Genomic DNA, 25033 nt, shown 5'->3' on the forward strand with positions numbered 1-25033 from the left:
GCTGTGTATGCAGAATATATTGGGAATATGGCAGAATTCATCCAATGAGATATAAAAAGATTAGCAGCAAACCTTACCCTCGTAAAACTTAAATTCTGTTTACGGGAATGAGCAAAAGGAGGACCACCACGATTCCTCTATGAAACATTGTTCATTCATTATCATTGATATTGGTAAGGATGGTATGTTTAAAACTTAAAAACCCATGTTGACATTGCCGGTTTGGAAAAATTGCAGAACTGGTACATTTTTTAAACCTTTCGCCTAAATTAAGCAATACATTTGTCACCATCAATGTCAACTGTTTAGTGAATAAGTCTCAGAATACAATTGTGAAAGGTGCTGGTAAAAACACAAACAAAACAAACACAATATAAATTGTCTCTTTATTGTCATATGCCAACGACATTCTGAGTTTATTTGATAGAATTTCAACAACATATCAGGGATGCAGTTTATGTTAAATGTAAAATGAAATGTTAAATGTAGCAGATTTAACATTTAATTTCACATTTAACCATAAAGCCACCTAGCAGTGAATTTTCTTTGCAGTATTTTCAGCATTTGTGAGTGCGATAATTCAAATACATTTTGCTATGAACTAAAATTAAAATACTCCATTGTCCAAATATTTGTGGGACCCAAAACTTTGTCTATTCCCTTTCCTTTCCTTTCCTTTCCTTTCCTTTTCTAATAGTTTATTTTATTTTGTTCCTTTATAATACAAGTGGACATATCACGATTGTCAAGGATGCCCAAGCACGATGTAATGTCTTGTCACCCTCCAGGCACAGGATGGTTCTGAGACTTTTTAATGTCAGAAGGAAATGACAGTAGGCTTGTCAAATCAGGTGCAGAAAAAGTCAGGGTACTTCTAGAAGATCAGTGGAAGATCTGACAAAATTCTTCAGTTAGTGCGTTCCTCTGTCATTCTTCCAAAGGCATCTTGACTGAGTGGCGTGTGTACTTCTGCAGCAAATATCACCTACCCATAGACTCATCTCTATATGTCACTGAGGCTGCGAGATGGACACTGTGTCAGCACAGCTTTAAGAAAGTAGAATTGATACGATATCTCAGTCTAACTTCACAAAGAATGAAATATCTCAGCTATGCTTCTCAAAAGCGTTTCTGCTGCCCCCACATACATCATTGAGTTGACTCTTTGATGAGCAAGTGACACGATTACCAATCAATATGTTATCTGATTGGGGGATAAAATGCCCTTATCTCAGACAGACCAGGCTGCCCTACTACTGGCTGGCTACAAAGATCAACATGTCTTATAAAAATAAGATAAATTCCTCTTTGAGATGACAAAACTTGGGGTGGAAGAATGGGCGAAAATCATGGACGTAGCGGGGCAGTGGAGAAAGGTGCAAGAAGGACCAAAATAATGACACTTCCATTGATGTGACTTTTTTTCCTACTAGTTGCATATTGAATGATATTTACCAGCATTGGAGATGTTTAGAGTGTTATTTGTTATTACATTTGTGGAGAGTTGTTCGCAATGACCATATTTAATACTTGTACAGGTGTAAATTAAAATTCTATATTTGGAATTTGTTTCTTTTTTTGGAGTTTTTTGCTTTTTTTTTTACTTGTATTCACTTGGCTCTTTGATATTTTTGTTATTTTTTTAGGTTTAGGATAGGATCATTTAATTCTGGTCTCATGATTTGTTAACCGAATTGTCTTTTTGCTTCTGGTCAACAAGCAATAAGCTTTGGCACAGGTACAAACAATTTGCCAAATTTAAAATGCTCACATTTGAAATGTACTTTGATTCAATTGGTTCACTTGGAATTGACGACAACTCTTACTTAAACCAAATTATAGGGCTGGGAAACCTGAATTTATTACTTAGATACTAATAACAAACGTGTTATTATAGTGGAGGTGGAGAAAAATCTCTAATTTCTAAATTCACTTTCATGACTAATTTGAGCAGTTTATTTTTAATTTCACTGCAATTTAGTATTTTCTGAATAGACCCCTTATAGGAGCAATCAGAGAGGTTTTGGGTGGAAGTAAAGATTTTCAGAAACAGGATTTTTCATTTGTGCATTTTTCTGAGAAATTGGGCCGGTTTGCCTGTATTCTATTGGATAAGATAAAGAATGAATCCCGAGTCAGATCGATTGTTCATCTTTCGATAATCATGTTTTGGAACCTCAAAACACTGAAATTCTGATGAATTTTGAGCATTCATGAAATGTTTAGCTCATCTCGAGTTTAAAGGCTTGCCTTATATGGCATCATTTGTACCACATAAGGACATTTGGATTGGCTGTTGTCCCTGTCACAGTGTGCCGAGCTTTTGTCAAAGAGTAATTAGGATAGCTTGATTCATGACAAAACACAAAAGGAATATAAAGCGAAAATGGAACATTGTGTTGAGTCCTGTGATTTTCAGTATTTTCTCTAAATAAACAACACTCTGTGAGTTCTTCTGCCTCACTGACTCACAGCTCCTGCTGAATAAAATTTGTAACACAGCTGTTTTTTTTTGTTGTCTTTTTTTCTGTTGCAGGTTTTATTTGTATATGCAATGTATGCGCATTTCAGAGCATTGTGGGAATCCAAAGACCCAGGGTGCATTCCTTTATATAGAAACCTAATGATGAATTTGGGTCTCTTCATCTGCTAATTCTGAGAATTCTAATGTAGAATACTTATACTTTGTTTGAATACAAAATATCTACTACGCAGACCGCAACATTAAAATCTGCCCAGTCTTGACATCCACTGATCTGTGTCTAAGGATAGACAACAAATGTAAACACACATACACCATCACAATATTATACATCTGATTAATATCCACATGCATGTTCTTACTAGATTTCCACTCTTAGTAATCTCCATTGTATGCGTCTGTGTGATGGAGCTCTGTCTCTTCTTGAAAACACACATTGTAGCATTTCATACCAGGTCTCCTCGCTGTCTTTTTACATGGACTATAGACAGCAATAGGTAAAAAAATACACCCTGCAAACAGAGCTCCCTGCGTTCTGTAATGTGTATAGTGCACAGAGCTCCCTGCATTCTATAATGTGTATAGTGCACAGGGCTCCCTGCATTCTGTAATGTGTATAGTGCACAGAGCTCCCTGTATTCTGTAATGTGTATAGTGCACAGGGCTCCCTGCATTCTGTAATGTGAATAGTGCACAGGGCTCCCTGCATTCTGTAATGTGTATAGTGCACAGGGCTCCCTGCATTCTGTAATGTGTACAGTGCACAGGGCTCCCTGCATTCTGTAATGTGTATAGCGCACAGAGCTCCCTGCGTTCTGTAATGTGTATAGTGCACAGAGCTCCCTGTATTCTGTAATGTGTATAGTGCACAGAGCTCCCTGCTTTCTATAATGTGTATAGTGCACAGAGCTCCCTGCGTTCTGTAATGTGTATAGTGCACAGAGCTCCCTGCATTCTGTAATGTGTATAGTGCACAGAGCTCCCTGCATTCTGTAATGTGTATAGTGCACAGAGCTCCCTGCATTCTGTAATGTTTATAGTGCACAGAGCTCCCTGCATTCTGTAATGTGTATAGTACACAGAGCTCCCTGCATTCTGTAATGTGTATAGCGCACAGAGCTCCCTGCGTTCTGTAATGTGTATAGTGCACAGGGCTCCCTGCATTCTGTAATGTGTATAGCGCACAGAGCTCCCGGCATCCTGTAATGTGTATAGCGCACAGGGCTCCCTGCATTCTGTAATGTGTATAGTGCACAGAGCTCCCTGCATTCTATAATGTGTATAGTGCACAGAGCTCCCGGCATTCTGTAATGTGTATAGTGCACAGAGCTCCCTGTATTCTGTAATGTGTATAGTGCACAGAGCTCCCTGCATTCTGTAATGTGTATAGTGCACAGAGCTCCCTGCATTCTGTAATGTTTATAGTGCACAGAGCTCCCTGCATTCTGTAATGTTTATAGTGCACAGAGCTCCCTGCATTCTGTAATGTGTATAGTGCACAGAGCTCCCTGCATTCTGTAATGTGTATAGCGCACAGAGCTCCCTGCATTCTGTAATGTGTATAGCGCACAGGGCTCCCTGCTTTCTATAATGTGTATAGTGCACAGAGCTCCCTGCGTTCTGTAATGTGTATAGTGCACAGAGCTCCCTGCATTCTGTAATGTGTATAGTGCACAGAGCTCCCTGCATTCTGTAATGTGTATAGTGCACAGAGCTCCCTGCATTCTGTAATGTTTATAGTGCACAGAGCTCCCTGCATTCTGTAATGTGTATAGTACTCAGAGCTCCCTGCATTCTGTAATGTGTATAGCGCACAGAGCTCCCTGCGTTCTGTAATGTGTATAGTGCACAGGGCTCCCTGCATTCTGTAATGTGTATAGTGCACAGAGCTCCCTGCATTCTGTAATGTGTATAGCGCACAGAGCTCCCTGCATTCTGTAATGTGTATAGCGCACAGGGCTCCCTGCTTTCTATAATGTGTATAGTGCACAGAGCTCCCTGCGTTCTGTAATGTGTATAGTGCACAGAGCTCCCTGCATTCTGTAATGTGTATAGTGCACAGAGCTCCCTGCATTCTGTAATGTGTATAGTGCACAGAGCTCCCTGCATTCTGTAATGTTTATAGTGCACAGAGCTCCCTGCATTCTGTAATGTGTATAGTACTCAGAGCTCCCTGCATTCTGTAATGTGTATAGCGCACAGAGCTCCCTGCGTTCTGTAATGTGTATAGTGCACAGGGCTCCCTGCATTCTGTAATGTGTATAGCGCACAGAGCTACCGGCATCCTGTAATGTGTATAGCGCACAGGGCTCCCTGCATTCTGTAATGTGTATAGTGCACAGAGCTCCCTGCATTCTATAATGTGTATAGTGCACAGAGCTCCCGGCATTCTGTAATGTGTATAGTGCACAGAGCTCCCTGTATTCTGTAATGTGTATAGTGCACAGAGCTCCCTGCATTCTGTAATGTGTATAGTGCACAGAGCTCCATGCATTCTGTAATGTTTATAGTGCACAGAGCTCCCTGCATTCTGTAATGTGTATAGTGCACAGAGCTCCCTGCATTCTGTAATGTGTATAGCGCACAGAGCTCCCTGCATTCTGTAATGTGTATAGCGCACAGGGCTCCCTGCATTCTGTAATGTGTATAGCGCACAGAGCTCCCGGCATCCTGTAATGTGTATAGTGCACAGAGCTCCCTGCATTCTGTAATGTGTATAGTGCACAGGGCTCCCTGCATTCTGTAATGTGTATAGTGCACAGAGCTCCCTGCATTCTGTAATGTGTATAGTGCACAGGGCTCCCTGCATTCTGTAATGTGTATAGCGCACAGAGCTCCCTGCATTCTGTAATGTGTATAGTGCACAGAGCTCCCTGCGTTCTGTAATGTGTATAGTGCAAAGAGCTCCCTGCGTTCTGTAATGTGTATAGTGCACAGAGCTCCCTGCATTCTATAATGTGTATAGTGCACAGAGCTCCCTGCATTCTGTAATGTGTATAGTGCACAGGGCTCCCTGCATTCTGTAATGTGTATAGTGCACAGAGCTCCCTGCATTCTGTAATGTGTATAGTGCACAGAGCTCCCTGCATTCTGTACTGTGTATAGTGCACAGAGCTCCCTGCATTCTGTAATGTGTATAGTGCACAGAGCTCCCTGCATTCTGTAATGTGTATAGTGCACAGAGCTCCCTGCATTCTGTAATGTGTATAGCGCACAGAGCTCCCGGCATTCTGTAATGTGTATAGTGCACAGAGCTCCCTGCGTTCTGTAATGTGTATAGTGCACAGAGCTCCCTGCATTCTCTAATGTGTATAGTGCACAGAGCTCCCTGCATTCTATAATGTGTATAGTGCACAGAGCTCCCTGCATTCTGTAATGTGCATAGCACACAGAGCTCCCTGCATTCTATAATGTGTATAGTGCACAGAGCTCCCTGCATTCTGTAATGTGCATAGAACACAGAGCTCCCTGCATTCTATAATGTGTATAGTGCACAGGGCTCCCTGCGTTCTGTAATGTGTATAGTGCACAGAGCTCCCTGCATTCTGTAATGTGTATAGTGCACAGGGCTCCCTGCGTTCTGTAATGTGTATAGTGCACAGGGCTCCCTGCATTCTTTAATGTGTATAGCGCACAGAGCTCCCTGCATTCTGTAATGTGTATAGCGCACAGAGCTCCCGGCATTCTGTAATGTGTATGCGCACAGAGCTCCCTGTATTCTGTAATGTGTATAGCGCACAGGGCTCCCTGCATTCTGTAATGTGTATAGTGCACAGAGCTCCCTGCATTCTCTAATGTGTATAGTGCACAGAGCTCCCTGCATTCTATAATGTGTATAGTGCACAGAGCTCCCTGCATTCTGTAATGTGCATAGTGCACAGAGCTCCCGGCATTCTGTAATGTGTATAGTGCACAGAGCTCCCGGCATTCTGTAATGTGTATAGTGCACAGAGCTCCCTGCATTCTGTAATGTGTATAGTGCACAGAGCTCCATGCATTCTGTAATGTGTATAGCGCACAGAGCTCCCTGCATTCTATAATGTGTATAGTGCACAGGGCTCCCTGCATTCTGTACTGTGTTTAGTGCACAGAGCTCCCTGCATTCTGTAATGTGTATAGTGCACAGGGCTCCCTGCATTCTGTAATGTGTATAGTGCACAGGGCTCCCTGCATTCTGTAATGTGTATAGTGCACAGAGCTCCCTGCATTCTGTACTGTGTATAGTGCACAGAGCTCCCTGCATTCTGTAATGTGTATAATGCACAGAGCTCCCTGCGTTCTGTAATGTGTATAGAGCACAGAGCTCCCTGTATTCTGTAATGTGTATAGTGCACAGAGCTCCCTGCATTCTGTAATGTGTATAATGCACAGAGCTCCCTGCGTTCTGTAATGTGTATAGAGCACAGAGCTCCCTGTATTCTGTAATGTGTATAGTGCACAGAGCTCCCTGCATTCTGTAATGTGTATAGTGCACAGAGCTCCCTGCATTCTGTAATGTGTATAGTGCACAAAGCTCCCTGCATTCTGTAATGTGTATAGTGCACAGAGCTCCCTGCTTTCTGTAATGTGTATAGTGCACAGAGCTCCATGCATTCTGTAATGTGTATAGCGCACAGAGCTCCCTGCATTCTATAATGTGTATAGTGCACAGGGCTCCCTGCATTCTGTACTGTGTTTAGTGCACAGAGCTCCCTGCATTCTGTAATGTGTATAGTGCACAGGGCTCCCTGCATTCTGTAATGTGTATAGTGCACAGGGCTCCCTGCATTCTGTAATGTGTATAGTGCACAGAGCTCCCTGCATTCTGTACTGTGTATAGTGCACAGAGCTCCCTGCATTCTGTAATGTGTATAATGCACAGAGCTCCCTGCGTTCTGTAATGTGTATAGAGCACAGAGCTCCCTGTATTCTGTAATGTGTATAGTGCGCAGAGCTCCCTGCATTCTGTAATGTGTATAGTGCACAGAGCTCCCTGCATTCTGTAATGTGTATAGTGCACAAAGCTCCCTGCATTCTGTAATGTGTATAGTGCACAGAGCTCCCTGCTTTCTGTAATGTGTATAGTGCACAGAGCTCCTTGCATTCTGTAACTATGGTTAGCCATCACGATAGCTGAATCTGGATTCTAATAGGTTTATTAAAGGAGCACTATAGTGTTAAAAATACAAACCTGTAAAGGAAGCGCCCCTAGTGGCTGTCAGAAAGATGGCCACTTAAAGGTGTGTTTAAGCCTGCATTGTAAACATTGCAGTGTCTGCAAAAGTGCATTTAGTGATCGTTATACTTTAGTTTGCACTGAAAATGCCATTTTCAGCTTTTTTGTTGGCAATTAAACAGCAAATGGAAATACTTTAGAAACATGTATGAAGTCAAATGTGATTCTGAAAGGGTCTAAAGGAGCTTTGTTTATTTTAAACAGTTCAGACTCAGGCAGTGAGCAGTTTATCTCTTTGCACATAACAACCTAAAATCAGGTACCATTGTGAAAACCAAAACCCTCTTTTGAAAATTGCAGTAAATTTAAAACAGAGTAGCAAAGTTTAAGTTAAAACAGCCAGTCTGTGACTATAGCGAAGTTGGAGAATTGTTCCAAATCAGCATTTTTTTAATTTTAATTTTCTACTAGTAACAGTTTGAGAGAATAAACCCCAATTTAGTATGGACTGAAAAGGTTATATGTGCGATAATTTACTAGGCTATTTACATATAAATTTTCACTTGCTAGAACAGTATAGTGTTACTTTTGAAATAATATAATAAACCTTGTTTTTGTGTTAGAGGACGCTAGCAGACGGGAAGCTGCATTAACCATTGAACAAAACCTGCACCCCTGAGGTTTGAACATGCCCCCCTCCCCCCCCAATAATGGAGTTTGTTTGTTACCACTTACTTGTTATGAATTGAAAACCAAATAGCAAAATCTAGGCGACAATTTGGAAAAACTCACCAACTCAGTATGTCATCATGGATGGAGAGAGGATTGTGTTGGGCAGAGCTGTTTTATATTTGTTTGTCGGTCCTAAGGGCAAGCGGATGCCACCCCTCTGTTCATGGCCAGATTTATACACATGCATATTTTTGTTATTTGCACATGGTGTCTATTCATTGTTAAGAGTCGTGTAGTCTAGGTAAAGTTTTATTTTTCAGGTTTAGACTTTCCTGAATTCCTGAGTTCCTGAATTATTGGGACTGAGGAAAGGGTTAGTTTATGTCTTGGGAGGGGCTAAGTTTAGGATTAGGGGAAAAAGGAATGATTAGGGTACAGGCATGTGGAGTTTGAAGAGTTATTTAGAAAATACCCATCCTCTTATGACTGATAGTAGAATTGTTATACAATGTACTTAATGCAGGAAATGTCTGCTCCTCCTGCAAGGCATTTCCTGTGTGAGAGGAGAGATGGGAAGTGATCCCTTCCACTTCCTGTCCAGCCTCACACACAGACACTGGAGGATCTGGGACAGCACTGAGTTTTACACCCCCTATAACTGTTCCAGCAGCTCTGCTGTCAAACATAGGAGGCTGACTGGACCACAGAGGACACTGGCCAACGTTTCTGGTACGTATCTCTTCACCAGCCCACGTAAGCCCAAAAAAGGTACATGATAAGTGCTGTAAATAGGCACCCCCTGCAGAACAGGTGACTGTAGGCAGGTGCTTACTTTGCCTAATTGGAAATCTGACCCTGCCGGTGCTTCATGTGAATGTACTAATAGAGAAAACATGTTTTCCTGGCTAATCATGGCAGCATCACTTATGAGTTAGTTCTGCCCCCAACAGGTACAGGACAGGAAGCAATTAACTAATTAGAACCAGACTGTACGCATAAAAGGTCCCTCCTCCCTCTATCCCACAGTCTTTATTTCTGTCCTTATACAGGACAAACAGGGATTTGTCTCCTAAGACAATTTTTCCAGATGAAGTTCAGCCTCTCTTCATCTGAAGGACTCAGTATGTGTTGTTATTAATGCAAGGCAGATACATAATCTCTTAGATGCATAGGTATGCATTCTAAAACTCAGTCTGTCGGAGTGACAGTTCATCAACCCAATAACAGAGGATGTGAATGAAACTCGATAATTGGTGGTTAAATATCCAAAAATGTAGGTAGTTTTGTAATTACCTCAGCCGAGGAAAAGAAAAAACACAAAATATACTCAGGTAACCACATAACAGATTTTCTCTCCCCCCACAGTGCAGGATATAACTTTTTTTACGTGCAATATAGAGGGTGATATCGACATTTCTCAATTAATGACCATAGCCATAAACATTTTTAACAAAAAAGTTGAAAATCCAATTATAAAGATGCCCAAGGCGACTTATTTTGAATTAAGCAGCTGCACAGAAAAACACAAGTTTGAGGTCACACCTACGCAATCCTATCCTCCCCCCAGCCTGCCTCTGCCCCTGACCTGCAGGTGCACCAGTTACAAAACAAATAAAGACTAAGAAACAAAGCAGATCTAAAAAATAAAATACCTGCCACAGTTCATAGCATACTGTAAGTCCTACCATGATTTTAGTGTCCTTAAAGGAACACTATAGGGTCAGGAATACAAACATGTATTCCTGACCCTATAGTGTTAAACCCACCATTTAGGTGGCTTGCCCCCCTCCCCCTCCCCCCCCCCTTGTCATCCCCCTCATCCCCCTTAAAAGGAATTAAAACTCACCTTATTTCCAGCGCTGTGCGGGTCCGCCGGCGCTGGCCCAAACCATGATCCACCTCCTACTGTGCCTACTGTGCAGAATTGCCCCAGGAAGCATCTCCAGTGGCCATCTGAAGAGTGGCCACTAGGAGGTGTCCCTAGGGGCAATGTAAGCACTGCCTTTTCTCTGTAGAGGCAGTGTTTGCATGAAATTGCCTGAAGACAATGATTATACTCACCAGAACAACTACATTAAGCTGTAGTTGTTGTGGTGACTAAAGTGTCCCTTTAAATACGTCACTTGGTCAACTTAGCCTCTACCAACAGGACATTGAAGCCAAAGCTTTCTGTAAAGGGCTTTTACGTAGTAACTTTAAAAATATAAATGGCATGTGTGGCTCTAACAATTGGAAAAACTATGAAATGTTGATTTTTAGTTGGCATTTTATTTTAACGTAGCTGGTTTAAAGCATGTTTTGTTTAGTGAATAAGTCTCTTAGTGGGTTGCTAAGTGGATATATATCTGTTGAAGGTCAAGTTGTACGTGTTGGGCATTGCTGGGTGACTATGAACTCTTGGAGTCATCTCTCCCAGGTTAACTATTCAGTAAAGGTTAGTAATTGACAAAGTTGCCTATTGCAAGTGTTTAACACTGCCCAGACTCTGTAACTTCTTCAACTGACGAAAATAGCCATTTGGCTATTGTCTATTTTCTAAAGTGTACCCAACTGCTGAAACTAAGTCAGGCTGGCTGTTCTGGATTTTAGGTGACATGAAGCTGATGTTCGGAAGTTAAAAACTGTAAAAACTCTGGTCTGATGACTGGTGCCGCAGCTACATTGATACAAGGGCCGACACTAATTCTATTTATTTTAGTAACTCTTAGCACATAGGCTGCTTAATACTGCCAGGACAGCTCAATTATGCTGGTTGGGTGCTCAATGACGGCCAACTTTTTCAGGGTAGCTGTCGAGGAACATTACGTAAGCTTTCCATAACAGCAAGCCATCTATAGCAGGGCCATTCAAGGCGGTATAATTGTTTTTATCACAACTTTTAGAAATGTTCCCATATGTATCCATTAGTGAATAGAGTAGTTATGGGTCAACTTCAAGCGCCCATTATGAACCAAACTAAAACTATTTTATGTTGCTTGAACCATTGAAGTTTAGAAGATCATCCCTAAACAGAAGCATAACAAAAGCATCAAAAACTATACTGGGAAGGTGAGAGATGCCTAAAATCTTTAAATGCTAGTTCCAGCTAACAGAGGCGCATCCAGTACTGGTGCCCAGTCATATTTCCATTTCTGCTCCATGAAAATACTTTCACAGAACTAGATTGCCCTATAGCAGTGGTTCTCAACCCCGTCCTCAAGCTCCCCCTAAGAGTCCAGGATTTAGGGATTACCCAGTTGTGTCTAAGGTGTTTTTAGAAAGAAAGAAAAAAGAAAACAACACTTTAGACACAACGGGGTAATCCCTAAATCCTGGACAGGTAGGGGGTACTTGAGGACTGAGTTGGGAACCCCTGCCCTATAGAATTTTTAGTGAAAGACATCTGCAATATATTCATCCAGGAGATCAGGCACCTTAATTTGTTGTGTCCTTATTCATTCTTTTGTTTATACTTCCTTATTTCTTCACCTTTTTATTGACCTGCATTTTCTTTTTGTCTCTGGGACCTGTGTGGATGTGCATTCAGCATCAATGCCAACCTCCCTCGGGCGCCTAAAGAGTTAATGGAAAAAAAAGAAGAAATACTATGAATTCAGAGCTTATGAATACTTTATGAAATACAATTTACCACAATCTCTTTTCCTGGCACAAAGGTGCTGTGAACAGTTTCTTATGCATAGATAATATTTTGGACTTCTTCACGCTGCTCGGAATAGCAATCTGTTCTCGGAATCGAATGAGAACAGCATGTTTGCCATCTTTTCCCCTAATATTTTACTTCTCCGAAATACTGTTGGGTTGATATTTTCCAAACAAACGCCACTTGGGCATTTATAAATAGACTTATCCTTGTCATCATTCTGATGGCACTGCAGATGTGCGTTTTGTGGCATTAGAACACACTGGAACAATATGTATAATCAAGGTTCATATCTATCTACAAGACCAAAAAAAAAAAGGCAAAATATATTAAATAAATAAGAGTCTGGCAGCCATGTTGTTTAACTGCTTCTTGTTCAGAGAGTCCTTTTCCTCAAACAGAGCAGGCTTACTCATTTTATCCGAGACATACAATAAAATAAATGTGCATGAAATCTGAAGAGTTTCAGTTTTTAATCTGTATTTAAAAAAAAAAAAAAAGTGGAATTGAGAAAATAAAAGGAGCTTTTGAATTTCGAAGTGATTGCAGCTGGATTCTAACGTGCAATGTGTTTTCCATTGACATTTGCAGATTTTCACAGCATAGTCATTCTAAGAATAAGAAAGACTGAAATTGTTTTATTTGTTTAACCCAGTTTTCTTTGCCTATATCTAGTTTACCAAGGTGTGCTTTTCCCCCCTCATTATATTAAACATATACCTTCTTGTAGCACAAATGAAAACTCTGCAGCAATTTGTGGGCGTTGTGGGTGAATGAGATTATTGTAATCTTCAGGGATAACTAAACAGGAAAACTGGGATACGTTAGGTTAAGGGTAATATATCTAGCATAACTGGTCTTCAGCTGTTGATTTACTAGTAATTAGACTTGTGCATTTCGGTCACACACAAATTGTGTATTGTACGAATTTTGGTCAATTGGTGAGTTGTACAAGATGCGTAACTCTATAGCGCTAGGGAAATACGGGAAAGCATTGGATTGGAAAGCATCTCTATGAGGAAAATTCAGCGTCAGCATGTAGAGTGGGGGAACGCTGAACCTCAGGGCTGCTTTTTCAGCAGCACTGACCCAGGAAGCACCTCCAGTGGCCATCTGAGCAGTGGCCACTTGGAGGTGTCCCTAGAGGCAATGCAAACACTGCCGTTTCTCTGAAAAGGCAGTGTTTACATGAAAATGCCTGAGGGCAATGATTATACTCACCAGAACAACTACATTAAGCTGTAGTTGTTCTGGTGACTATAGTATCCCTTTAATATACAAAGACTTTTCTAGTAACCTTGTCTGAAGACAGCTAATCCGAGTTCCAGTTTATTCTCTTTATTTCCCACAGTCTCTGTTTATTTCACCTTCTTTAACATTTCGACAACTCGATGCTTGATATTTCCCTCCCATAGACTTTTACGTAGCAATAAAATATCACACTGGTATCAGCTCATAAAATCATTATGTGTAGTATGGCAGTGACCCTGCCATCTACATGTCGCAGAATAAATCAAAAATATATTTTTTAATCTTCTACATTTCATCTTTGGTAAGCATGTGTCCACAGCATCCTTGGCATAATGTTCTTACTCAACTACAATGGAACCGAATGCTGATAAGTCCGTAATTTTCAAGGTTTCAAGGTGCTTTTAGAGATTATCTTCTTCATAGCTATGTTGCAAAACATGGTTATGTATTGTGGTTACTTTCGCCTTCATCTCTGCCTGGAGCAATCTAGCTATTCTCCTCATTTCCAAGGCGTTTTTGCTTCCCCGAACTGCCAATCATTGGATATTGTTTTGCTCCATTCTCTGTACACTATAGAGTTTCAATTTGTTGAGCTAAAAGGCTTAGGAGTGATTTACGAAGGTAAAAACTTGTATTGGACAAAGTTCTAAATAAGGAGCCATTATTTTGTAAATTAAGAGAATGTCTCTCACAATTAAGCACTTTGCACATAAAAAGCACCTGTCTTGCATTGATAAATGTTCCCCTACTTTTATTTATTGAGTCATTTGAATACACTTGTGTTGACTTTTGTTTTACCTTGCAAAACAATACAAAACACAATTGACCCCATAATTGTACTATCATTTTGTCTGCACAACTGTATGAAACATAATTTGCCCCATGAAGTCCTCCAACTTCAAATTCTAAATAAGGAGCAATTATTCTGTAAACTAACAGAATGTCTCTCAAAATTTAGAACTTTGCTCATAAATAGCACCTGTCTTGCCCGATTAATGTTCCCCTGAGAGTTTTACTTTTATTTATTTAGACCTTTGAATACACTTGTGTTGACTTTTGATGTTTTACTTTGCTAAACAATACAAAACACAACAGACCCCATAATTATAATGCAAAACGCCTGCAAAACTGTACAAAACAAAATTTGCCCCATGAAATCCAACTTACATTTCCATTTACACTCTTTCAGTTAAAGTAGAAATAAATCTATATATATATATATATATATTTTATCCGCCTGGTTAGTACAGTGGTAATGTCATTGCCTTAGAACCAGGTTTAAATCCTGGTCCAACCACCTCACCAGTAAGTGTCCATGGGCAAGACACCTAACGATATTTATCCCACCCACCTAATAATATGAGAGTAATACGAACCAATAGAGTCATGCTAGCTTGGACATCACCCGGATTAACAAGGTCCACGTCAGATGCTAGGGAACCAGGGCAATCTGATGACAAGTGGGCTACTGTGACAAATCGTTGCGTGACATGAAGTGATAACCTAGACCTTTTTTTGACAATGCTTTATTCTGTCCCTCTGAAAAAGATTGTAAATACCATGCCCACACACCTTCCTTTTCCTACAGTGTGTAGCAACATTCATAGATCAAACAACATGAATGCATTGTAGCAGCCAATACTGAGCTCATTATGTGGATTATGTGCAGGCTGCAACAGTGGCCTGCAGTGAGTTATATTATTATACATTCTAGTATAATGTCACCATGTTCCTTATAAATGCCATAAGCAGGGTATTTGCCCCGTTTACTTCTCTGTATTTTTCATAATTAGCTGCTATGTGTGACAAAATATATTTATGCTTCCTTGCAAGTAATATAGTCTTTAAAACTTTTTATAACCCCAATATTTTCGTTAAGGACGAACGAATAAATGGAAAACTAAAATTGCATAAATGCACTTAAATTTTATTTTTTTTAGGTATCCCTGTACAGCAATCTGTGCTTTAAATCGTTATTATCTTAAGTTTATGTGCCAGCTATGCATCCCATGTTTCAGATAAATGTTATGACTTTATTTTTAATGAAAAGCATTTGGTAGTGAACCAACTCGAACGCTGTGGCACAAAATGCATGCCGCCATTTAGCATTCCTAAAAAAAAACCTTTCTTTAACCTAGTAAATTACATATTTATTTTGCGCTCAGCAATTTTAGATTGAATTTTGTCAGTTCTCATCTCACCACAACATAACAGAATGAGCAGAACCCTAAATATTTTGTCTGTATAATAAACTATTTTGAGAAATTTCTTAATCACCTGATTCACTGGTGGGAGATGTTTAACATAAAGAAATAGATTGTTTTTGTTTATGATTTGAATATTTTTATTCATATTGACCTAAAAGAAGCAACATTTAGGTTATTATGGTTTATTTTCTTTTTTTTTTATCATTCTCTCATATTTTTCTGTCCACATAGAGTCAATTTGTCTGAAACGTTCTTTAGGACAGAATGAAAGATTGGCAATAAATAAAGCTTTAACTGTCTCAGTATAGTGCAAAGTTCCAAATCCTGTCATGTGACTGTTAAAGACTCTCACACACTTGATGTACAGTATTACATTAGTCTATATCTAGTAAGACAAGCTCTGATTTATAAATATTAGAAAGAGCGTTGTGCGTATTTGATTCATACAAGGTTTATGTGAACATTTTATTGTCTTGAAAAAATTCTCAAAGTTAAAAAATTACCACAGGAATGTTTTTATATAATTTTTTCTTTCTGCTTCATGTGCAGTGTTTTATTGATGCATCATACTAGTTTTGTATTTACTGTGCCCACATTACACAAAGCTCACTCCTTTCAGAATATCAGATATTCTCTTTTTTTTGTGTGAGTTATGCATAAAGAGCTATCGTAGACAAAGTGCTGAAATTGGAGCAGTTGCCACGGAAACCAATGGAATATTCCCAGGTTAACGCTCCATATAGTACTGTGTAGAGACGCTATCTATACACATTCCCTGTAGTGCTTGCTTCCGATGGCTACTCTCTGGAAACCCCTTGATGTATAAATAGTAACACCAGTTACCAAGGTGTCTCACAGGTGGAGGAGAGAACCCCAGAGGAGCTTATGTAAACACAATTGCACTTGGGCTGACAGAAGTGACATCAGAGATCGCTTGTTGACTAAGGAATTCTGCTGAAGTCTGTTAAAGCTCAAACTGGCAGTCATCTAACAGGGCTATTCATTAACGTGAGGAATGTCAGGGATTCAAAGTGAATTTCAGATTCAAGGCTAAAACCATCAAACTGGAAAAATTCTTGAAGTCGTCTATGCGTTCAGTTTAGATATTTTAGCCTGATATTCTCTTTATATTCCCAATAATTCTCACTTTATTGATTAACTTTGTAAGCAATCCTCACAACCGTCCCGATTTTCAGTTCCTGTCCCTCCGTTCTGCCTTAATTACCTGGTGTCCCCCTTTCCCCAACAAGCAACAAGCATAGCACAAGCACATGGTTAGACGCGCTTTTGCTATGTTCAGGGTAAGGGGACCCTGCAAGGTCCTGAAACAGTGCTCCCTGGGGCGTTAGCTCTCAGTGGGCTGGCCTGAATGATGAACAGGCAACTGACCTGCCATTAACGTGGAAAGACCTTTCTGGGAGGGGCTACCCATTTGGAGGGAGGGCTAGTGACGCTATCGCCTCACTGCTCTGCCCCCTTACTTCCCTCTCTCCTGCGCAGGAGTTGGGAGGTATGTGTAAGTATGGCATATGGCTGTTCTACATGTATAAAGCCAGCCTCTGTGAGCGTACCTGTCAGACAGAGAGGGAATACAGCTAAACAATGTATCCAAACGTGTGGATTTCTAGAGATATGGAATTTGAAGAATTCCATGTATCTCTACATTCTGACATTGCACTATATACAGTCCAAGCATGACATTGACACTGTTGCAGCTCTGTGATCTATGGATGCAGGGAGTCAGTAATTATAATGTCAGTTTTATATACAAATATAAAAGCAGATCTGCAAGTCTGATGTATTTTTCTTTCTTAGCATAACTGAATTATTTATCCTGATCTGGTATCATGTTGTTTTATGCATTGGTTTTTTTATTTGTAATATTTCTATGTTTAACCCCATAAGCGGGATTCTGACTTACCTTGCTTTTATGATCTAAATGGTTCATAATAAACACAGAAAGTCCTACAGTTTTACAGCAGTTGAGATCTACCTATCTGTCCAACTGTCATCAAATTTTCACTTCTCATTTTTTTAAAACTTTATTGCAATTAATGAAATCTAGCAATTCCTCCAATTTCACTTCTCATTTTTTTAAAACTTTATTGCAATTAATGAAATCTAGCAATCCCCCCCCCCCCCCCCCCCGCCCCAAATTCATGTATATTGATTTTTTGGAGAAAATTGTACTTTGTTATGGCTGTGCAGCCATGTTTGGTCACACTCTGCTGTTATCTGGCTATCTATGTAATTCAAAGAATCATGGGAGTTGTAGTTCAGCAACATCTGGGGGGCCGGAGTTTGAGGACCCCTGCTTTAATATATGGTGCTCAGGCAGATTCGAGAGTGTGTTGCATTAAAGAATAAAGATAGGTTTATTCAATAAGCTGTAAATTGTTAGGAATTAGCCATAGAATAGCAAATTATTCTTAGTATTATTAGTATTTTTCTAAAATAACCAAAATGAAAAAAAAAATCCACTGTTTTCTGCAGAGTTTTTGGCCTGAAAAATTTGTTGCTGAATTTTGAAGTTCAGATTTCAATTCACTATTATTCGCTGTTTAGTTTAATAGATCATCATATATGTGTGACCAAGATCAGCATAGATGACTCTCTAGTAAGTTGGGGTCTGACAATGCTTACAGGGTTTTTCACGAAAGAGAATTTAACATTTTAGACCAATATATCTGAAGTACAACCATTGCTAAATTTTTCATTTCACTTTGAATTCACTCTGAATTCTCACTGTAGTGAAAAACCCTGATAGTGTTCATTCGAAAAATCGCCAGGGTTGCCCAGCCCGTCAGAGATTACCGCATTTTGCCATTAACCGTTTTAGATCTTTGACTATAGTGTTTATGAACTAAATATTAAGACAAATATAAATAATAACTATGAATAAATAAATGGTATATAAAAGGTATTGTAAACCCTTTATTTCTATCCTAACTACATGCAAATAAATGTTTGTTTTTATCTGTATCTGTCTGCATTATGAGATACAGATCTCTCCTTTATTCCTCGATGCATTATAATTTTATTCTGATTTATTCCACTGTGCTTTTGCAAATATAGAAAGGGGATCAGAGGTGAAAATGGTGTCTTACCCAGTCACTCTTACTGGTTAGGTGACTTTACAGGATATGATCTTGATTTGTCTGGTTCTAAGGCAGTGGTATTACCAGTTCTATAACCAGTAACTTCTTCATCAAGTGACAATTTTGAGTGGTTGAGACATAAGTCCCAGTATGACGTTACAATGTATCTGACAGAAGTCTAGGTGTACAGTGTAGGTGCGATTTGTACCAGTAATAGTATACAATTGTTCACTGGACTTTCAAAGCTATTTTTATGGTTTGTTTTACATTGTTGGCTTTATTTCAATAAATATTTGAAGGCATTTTGGAAGCCTGGTTTGATCCACTGGGTCCAAGTGATAACATTGTGTTGAAAATGTCATCCCACTTTGACACCTTATTCATACACCTCAGAGCCAAGCATTATTTTTTTTTTTTTTTTAGCTATTTAAGAGATTAAAGAAGTTCTAACCAGAAGAAAGATGGGGTGCTACCAGAAAACCACAACTCCTCACAGTTTTTAGCAAATCACGTAGAGGCTCTAACATATATGAGTGTAATTTCACGAACGAAATTAGAGCTTTTCAGTTACAAGATACAGTCTACACAATTTTTTTCTGTTTCTTTTTTTTTTTCTGTACACTTTTCGAATGGGAAGTATCATTATTCCGCACATTATTTATCACTTATATTTTATTAAAACTATTTTATTAGAAATTGGGTGTTAGCTTGAGGAGGTATTCCCACATGAGAGTTTTTTGAGCCGCATTTTATTTTGGTTAAATTCTCAATAAGCACTTGGGTACACACAATAATTCTTCTTTGGGAATGATTTATACATCATTTATCTTTTGTTGTCTGTTTCTAAAGATGTTGGGGTATTTTGGATATTTTACCACTATGACAATCAAAATATTTACATCTTGTTGGGTTTACGGGAATCTATATTTCACAAAACGTCCGCAGATTCCTTATAAATATTTATAAGCAAGGTATTTGACCATATTTATTTATCTTTTTTGTCACATCTACTGTATATGACAAAATTGTTTTGTATAATATGGGAGAGATTTATCATGGCAAAACTGGTGCCAAAGTGCTAAATAGGGACTAATCACCATGGAAACCAATAGAATGTCTCTCAACGTTTAGCAATTTGCAGACAAAATGAGCTGTTATGCCTTGATAAATCTCACTCTAGATTTCAAAATCTCTTTGAAATATTGCAAGATAAGGGATAATCTCTAAACACTAGCTTTTCGTGAATTAAAGAATATTTAAAAAAGTGGAATTAACATTTTTAGGTGGTATTGAAAAAAAAAAATGCTACCTTGTCCCCTGTTTGTATACAATCCATAAAGCCCATGATAAAAAAGGAACGGCACCATTTATTTAAAGCAAGATGACTTGATAGTGAGTGAATACGACGAGCAATCCCTCTATTTGATGAGAAAAAACAATATGTCAAATGTGAATATTTTCGTAATTTGTTTGCAGTGAAGCCTTGTCTCTTATTCTTTGAAAATGTGCATGAGATATAGAATTATAAATGTGCAAGGCAAAAATGCGCTCATTGTTTTCTGCTAAATCAATTGCCAACACCAAAATTATAATCACAGATAAATGTAAGTTTTTTTTTTTTTTGTTCTGCTGTATTTATCTTAATTAATCAGCCTGGCATTTTAAGTAGCAAAAAGGTATGATTCAGATTTCCTGACTGTGCCGTTTCCTGGATAAATAATTCAAGTGTAAATTAGAGATAGGGGTCATGCCACAATTTAAATCATTAACTGCTAGAATTAATTTGCTTTTTAAAAAAATAAAAAAGCTTTCAGAGTTAGAATAATTTGTCTTACCATCTAAAAAGCAATATTCTTGTCAAAAGTACAAAAAGGGAATACAAAATTGCAGTAAGCAGACTGTAATAGTAAGGGTTTGCATGTTATTAAGAGATATAAATTATATAAAATTAAAAAATGTGATATATAATTTGTACCTAGTGAATCACGGTAAGCCGTGAATAGAACACAAAGGTAGTAAAAATAAAATATGTAGTGGCAGCTGAACAGTTAGATCTAGACAGAAAAACCTTCTATGTTTTGATATTTGGGCAGCCATAGAGATCCTATATAGTAAGTGAAAGTGATCTAAAAATTGCATCACCTGTTTCCAAGCAGTGCATAAGAAAATACCTAATTATGCGGCTCAAGTCACTCAAGTAAAATAAAACCATTGTAGAATGTGAAGGAGCAAGCCCAACACCATGTGACAATGATAATTTGTCCATTGACCCAGAGAATGCCAATTTACCCAGAATAAAAGGGGCATTCACCATGAGAATCTGACCATTCAGTCTGAGTCTCTAACTCTTGAGGGGGTTTATTAACTAAACCAGAATCAATCACCAGATTCCCATGATCCCAGACTAGGCCGAAACGAGGCCCAGGTTTTTCCAAGTAAAACAGCTCATACTCATTACTCTGCTTACAGACAGCACACTCATAGTCACAGGGAGGTACAGACACAAACAAATCGATACATGCTCAATTCACAGATACATGCACTCATTTAAAGATACACACATATGGACATGCACGCAGATACTTAGATTCACGCAAGCCTCTCCCTGCATTACAAACACAGAACAAGGTAGAGGAGGCAGCGAGCCTCACTATTTGATCAAACAGTAGATATCTGCCACTATGTTTACCTCTCTAGGCAGGGAATAGTAAAGTAAAACCCATCACTTTGCTTGATAGGACACAGCTTACGCGGTGGTCCCTGCAGCCAGTCAAGGCCTAGTAACTATCATCTGGTGTCTAGTTATAACACGAGACCTTGTGAATCGTTTACCTAGAGTGTTCCTGTTCTCCCAGCAAATCTATTCATTCTCCGTGAGATTATGGGAATCTGTCCATTCACCCTCTAATCGTGAGAATCTGCCTGTTCAGTCTTAGATCATGAGAATCTCTCCATTCACACTGAGATTTGGAGAATCATCAAATTCACCACGGGAGACTGGGAATCTGCCCCTTCACAGAGACACTGATGTCCTGTCCATTCATAGAAACCCTAGGAATCATTTGTTGAAATTTTAACAATCTTCTCACCTTGGGACTATGAGAATCTGACTATTTACTGAGATTCTGCCCTTTCAAAGAGACCTTGAGGATCTGCCCCTTCACAGAGACCCTAAGAATCTGTCTCTTCACAGATACCCTTAGAATCTCCCCTTCACAGAGACCCTGTGAATCTGCCTATTCACAGAGATCCTAAGAATCTGCCCCTTCACAGAGACCCTCAGAATCTGCCCATTCACAGAGGCCCCCAAGAATCTGTAGATTCACAGAGAGCATGAGAATCTGAACATTTATCTTGAGAACTCTCCCCCATTCACCTTGAGACACTGAGACACTGCATATTCACCGATTCATTGAGAATCTGCCCTTTTAACCTGATACCCTAAGAATCTACCCATTCATTGAGACCTTAGGAATCTGTGCTTCCACCTGTAAACCTTGAGTATTAGGTTACCTTCAGTTTGTTTGTTTTTTTGTCCCTGCAAGCGAGGCGTTACTTTCTGTTATAGCCTTATTTCGTTGTATCTGATGGTAGATAACTGTCTGAGCATCATGGTAAACGTAGTTCACAAACAGCTGCGGGGCCAGCATTAAAAGACAAATTAATCTCAAGTCCATTTGGGATGTTATGTTTAGCAAACAAAGATGTGTCTGACCTGTGCTGTACAGAGCTCATGTATAGGATATTTACTGCAGAATGCGAGTGAGGATTTGTGATATGAAGCGGCAAGCGTGAAATTAGCAGATCCGCAGTGCAGGTGCAAAGTGTCACCGGGTGTCACACATACTTTGTAAGATTTCTTTTTCCACACTAATGGAGGCAGATTCACTAAGTGACAGTGGCTGAGCAGCAGAACAGGTGGGCAGCCGGCAATCATTGATCTAGAGGATGGTCAGAGAAAGAGGGGGGCTACTGGGTCACTTTCTGAAATTCAGGACGGCCTGGAATTATTATCATTATTATTTTAACAAAAATAAATTGATTTCTACATTATAGGTCAGTGAGAAAAATGGATAAGGCTTTGTTATTACCTACGCCCCTTTGGGACATCGGCACTTTTTCAAAATTTAAAAAAATAAAATGTAATAAGCAGCATTTTTTCTTAATTTAACTGTTTATGTTAGAAATAATGGTGAGCTCATACTGGAACCTTTAGGGCACAGTACTGTTATGACTATTTGCTCATTGGAAGCATTTTAGAATGACCCCCTATAGCACGTCATCTCAAATGATGGCTGTCAAGCTAGCTGAAGGGCCTGCATTCTTAATTTATTTGTTTCTGTGTTTAAGTGTTTATTTTTGGACTGAGGCCAAAACTTAAATTTCTATCTACCCATCACAGATAACCGTTTCACCCCAGATGTTTGTGTATTATACTTCCTATGATCCTCACGCAGCCTTTAGCTCTATGTGAAACCACCATTTCAATTATTCTCAAAAAGACTGGCTGTGGATGATACAAAATGGATTTCCAAAGCATCGGGGCTCGCAAACTTAACCAACCCCCGGTATCTCACGCTCAAAAATCTAACGTGTTTCATTTTCTGTGCTATTTCTATTCTCCGCTGTATTCCCATACCAAAGCTTCCTTCATCATCTATGTTCTGTGTTACAGATAATTAGCACCATGGAAACTCAGGTGTCGAATGGCCCGACTTCCAATACAAGCAACGGACCATCTAGTAACAGCAGGAATTGTCCTTCTCCCATGCAGACAGGGGCAGCCACCGATGACAGCAAAACTAACCTCATAGTCAACTACCTGCCCCAGAACATGACCCAAGAGGAATTCAGGAGTCTGTTTGGCAGCATCGGAGAGATAGAATCTTGCAAATTGGTGCGGGACAAAATCACAGGTAAATAGCATGCGCCCTTTAATGTCTGAAAATGTCTTTAAGGTACATTCAGTATACATAGCCCTGGGGTAGCAATATAAAAATCTGACATGTCTGTGATATCTAATAGCTGAGGGGATACACCGCGCCAGATTCTGGCAGCTGGTACAGACAGATTTTGTTTAAAGAAATATCTCAAAATCCCCACAAAAAAGGATCTATTTCAAGACTTGATACAACTGTGCTTTGGGTCTTTTTATTTATTTATTTTTATATATTTTTTTATATTGTTTTACATGTTTTGTTTTATTAAATTGCCTTATTATAGTTTGTACAGGGTGTTCATCTGATTTATTTTTTATTTTATTTTTTCCCCCCTTTCTTTCTGTCTTTTATTCCGTTTTATTAAGGTAACTTTTTTTTATTAGTTAATATACAAGGCATGAGGCAAGTCATGTTAATTTTGTCTATAAAAACCCTAATATTTCTAGCCAGCTCCAGTTTTATTTACAATCGTTTTGCCAGGGGTGTATATGGTGTTTATCCTCTAAACTGTGAAATGTTGTGAAATGAAAACTAGGACTAAATTAGCCAAGTTGGCAATGATTTTAAATGGAGAATGTTTCAGTCATTTTGTACTAAACCTGACGTGTCTTTTCACCACAGTTCACTGTTTAGTGAATAAACCCTTTTTTAGATTGTGCTCATTTTCGTGTTTGACTCTGGAGATTAACCCTTATTAGAAACTTCACAAAGCTCTTCAAGAAAGCTGTCACAGTTGGCCCATCAGTTAGGTAAATTCCACATCTATCCTATGCTGGCCGGCTATGTGTGGAATTCATAAGGTACCTACTTTTACAAACCCAATATGTCAACCATTTGTATGTGTGTTTGTGTCTCTGTGTGTATATGTGTGTATAGTAGGCAGGAAGTGAAAGGTACATGGGCAGATAGAAACCTGTCAATTCTGGACTTATTCAGCCCTGATAGATATAGATAGATAAGGAGGGATGGACGGACAGCTAGACACACTTTGGGTAACTAATATTGGGCCCCATCAAAATATCCCCACAGTCTCCTAGCTCAAAGTATTTGAATGTATTACGGCACATTTGACTACCATTTTCCCCATATTGTGAAGGTGGAGAAAATATGTAGACAGGAGGTTTGTGCACAGACCAGAGGCGTATCTAGAAACCACGGGACCCCGGTGCAAAAATTGCCATGGGGCCCCACCATACATCCCCCCCACACACACATGCAGACAAACAGATACACATGCAGACACACACACAGACACACACATACAGGCACACATACATGTAGGCACACATACCTACAGACACACACATACATACACACACACACGCACACATATACATACAGACACACAGAGACCCATACATACAGACACACAGAGACCCATACATAAAGTCATACATACATACACACATACATACACACATACATACACACACACACACATACATACACAGACATATAGACACACACACACATACATACATTCAGACACACATACATACAAACACACAAGCACATACATACATACATACAGACATACAAACACACACATACATACAGACACACAGACAGACACACACACACATACAGA

At 39.3% G+C, this 25033-nt stretch overlaps 1 protein-coding gene across 9 annotated transcripts in view; it reads left to right on the forward strand.

Moving 5' to 3' along the window:
* ELAVL4 (ELAV like RNA binding protein 4) overlaps positions 1-25033 on the forward strand; it is a 98653-nt gene that overhangs the window by 23006 nt on the left and 50614 nt on the right. For all 9 annotated transcript variants that reach the window (XM_063427792.1, XM_063427793.1, XM_063427797.1 and 6 more), the window contains exon 2: positions 23181-23421. In XM_063427792.1, coding sequence (XP_063283862.1) covers positions 23181-23421 — 241 coding nt within the window. The remainder of the gene's footprint in view (positions 1-23180; positions 23422-25033) is intronic.

Source organism: Pelobates fuscus, chromosome 7 (assembly GCF_036172605.1).
Source record: "Pelobates fuscus isolate aPelFus1 chromosome 7, aPelFus1.pri, whole genome shotgun sequence".
Classification (NCBI taxonomy): Eukaryota; Metazoa; Chordata; class Amphibia; order Anura; family Pelobatidae; genus Pelobates; species Pelobates fuscus.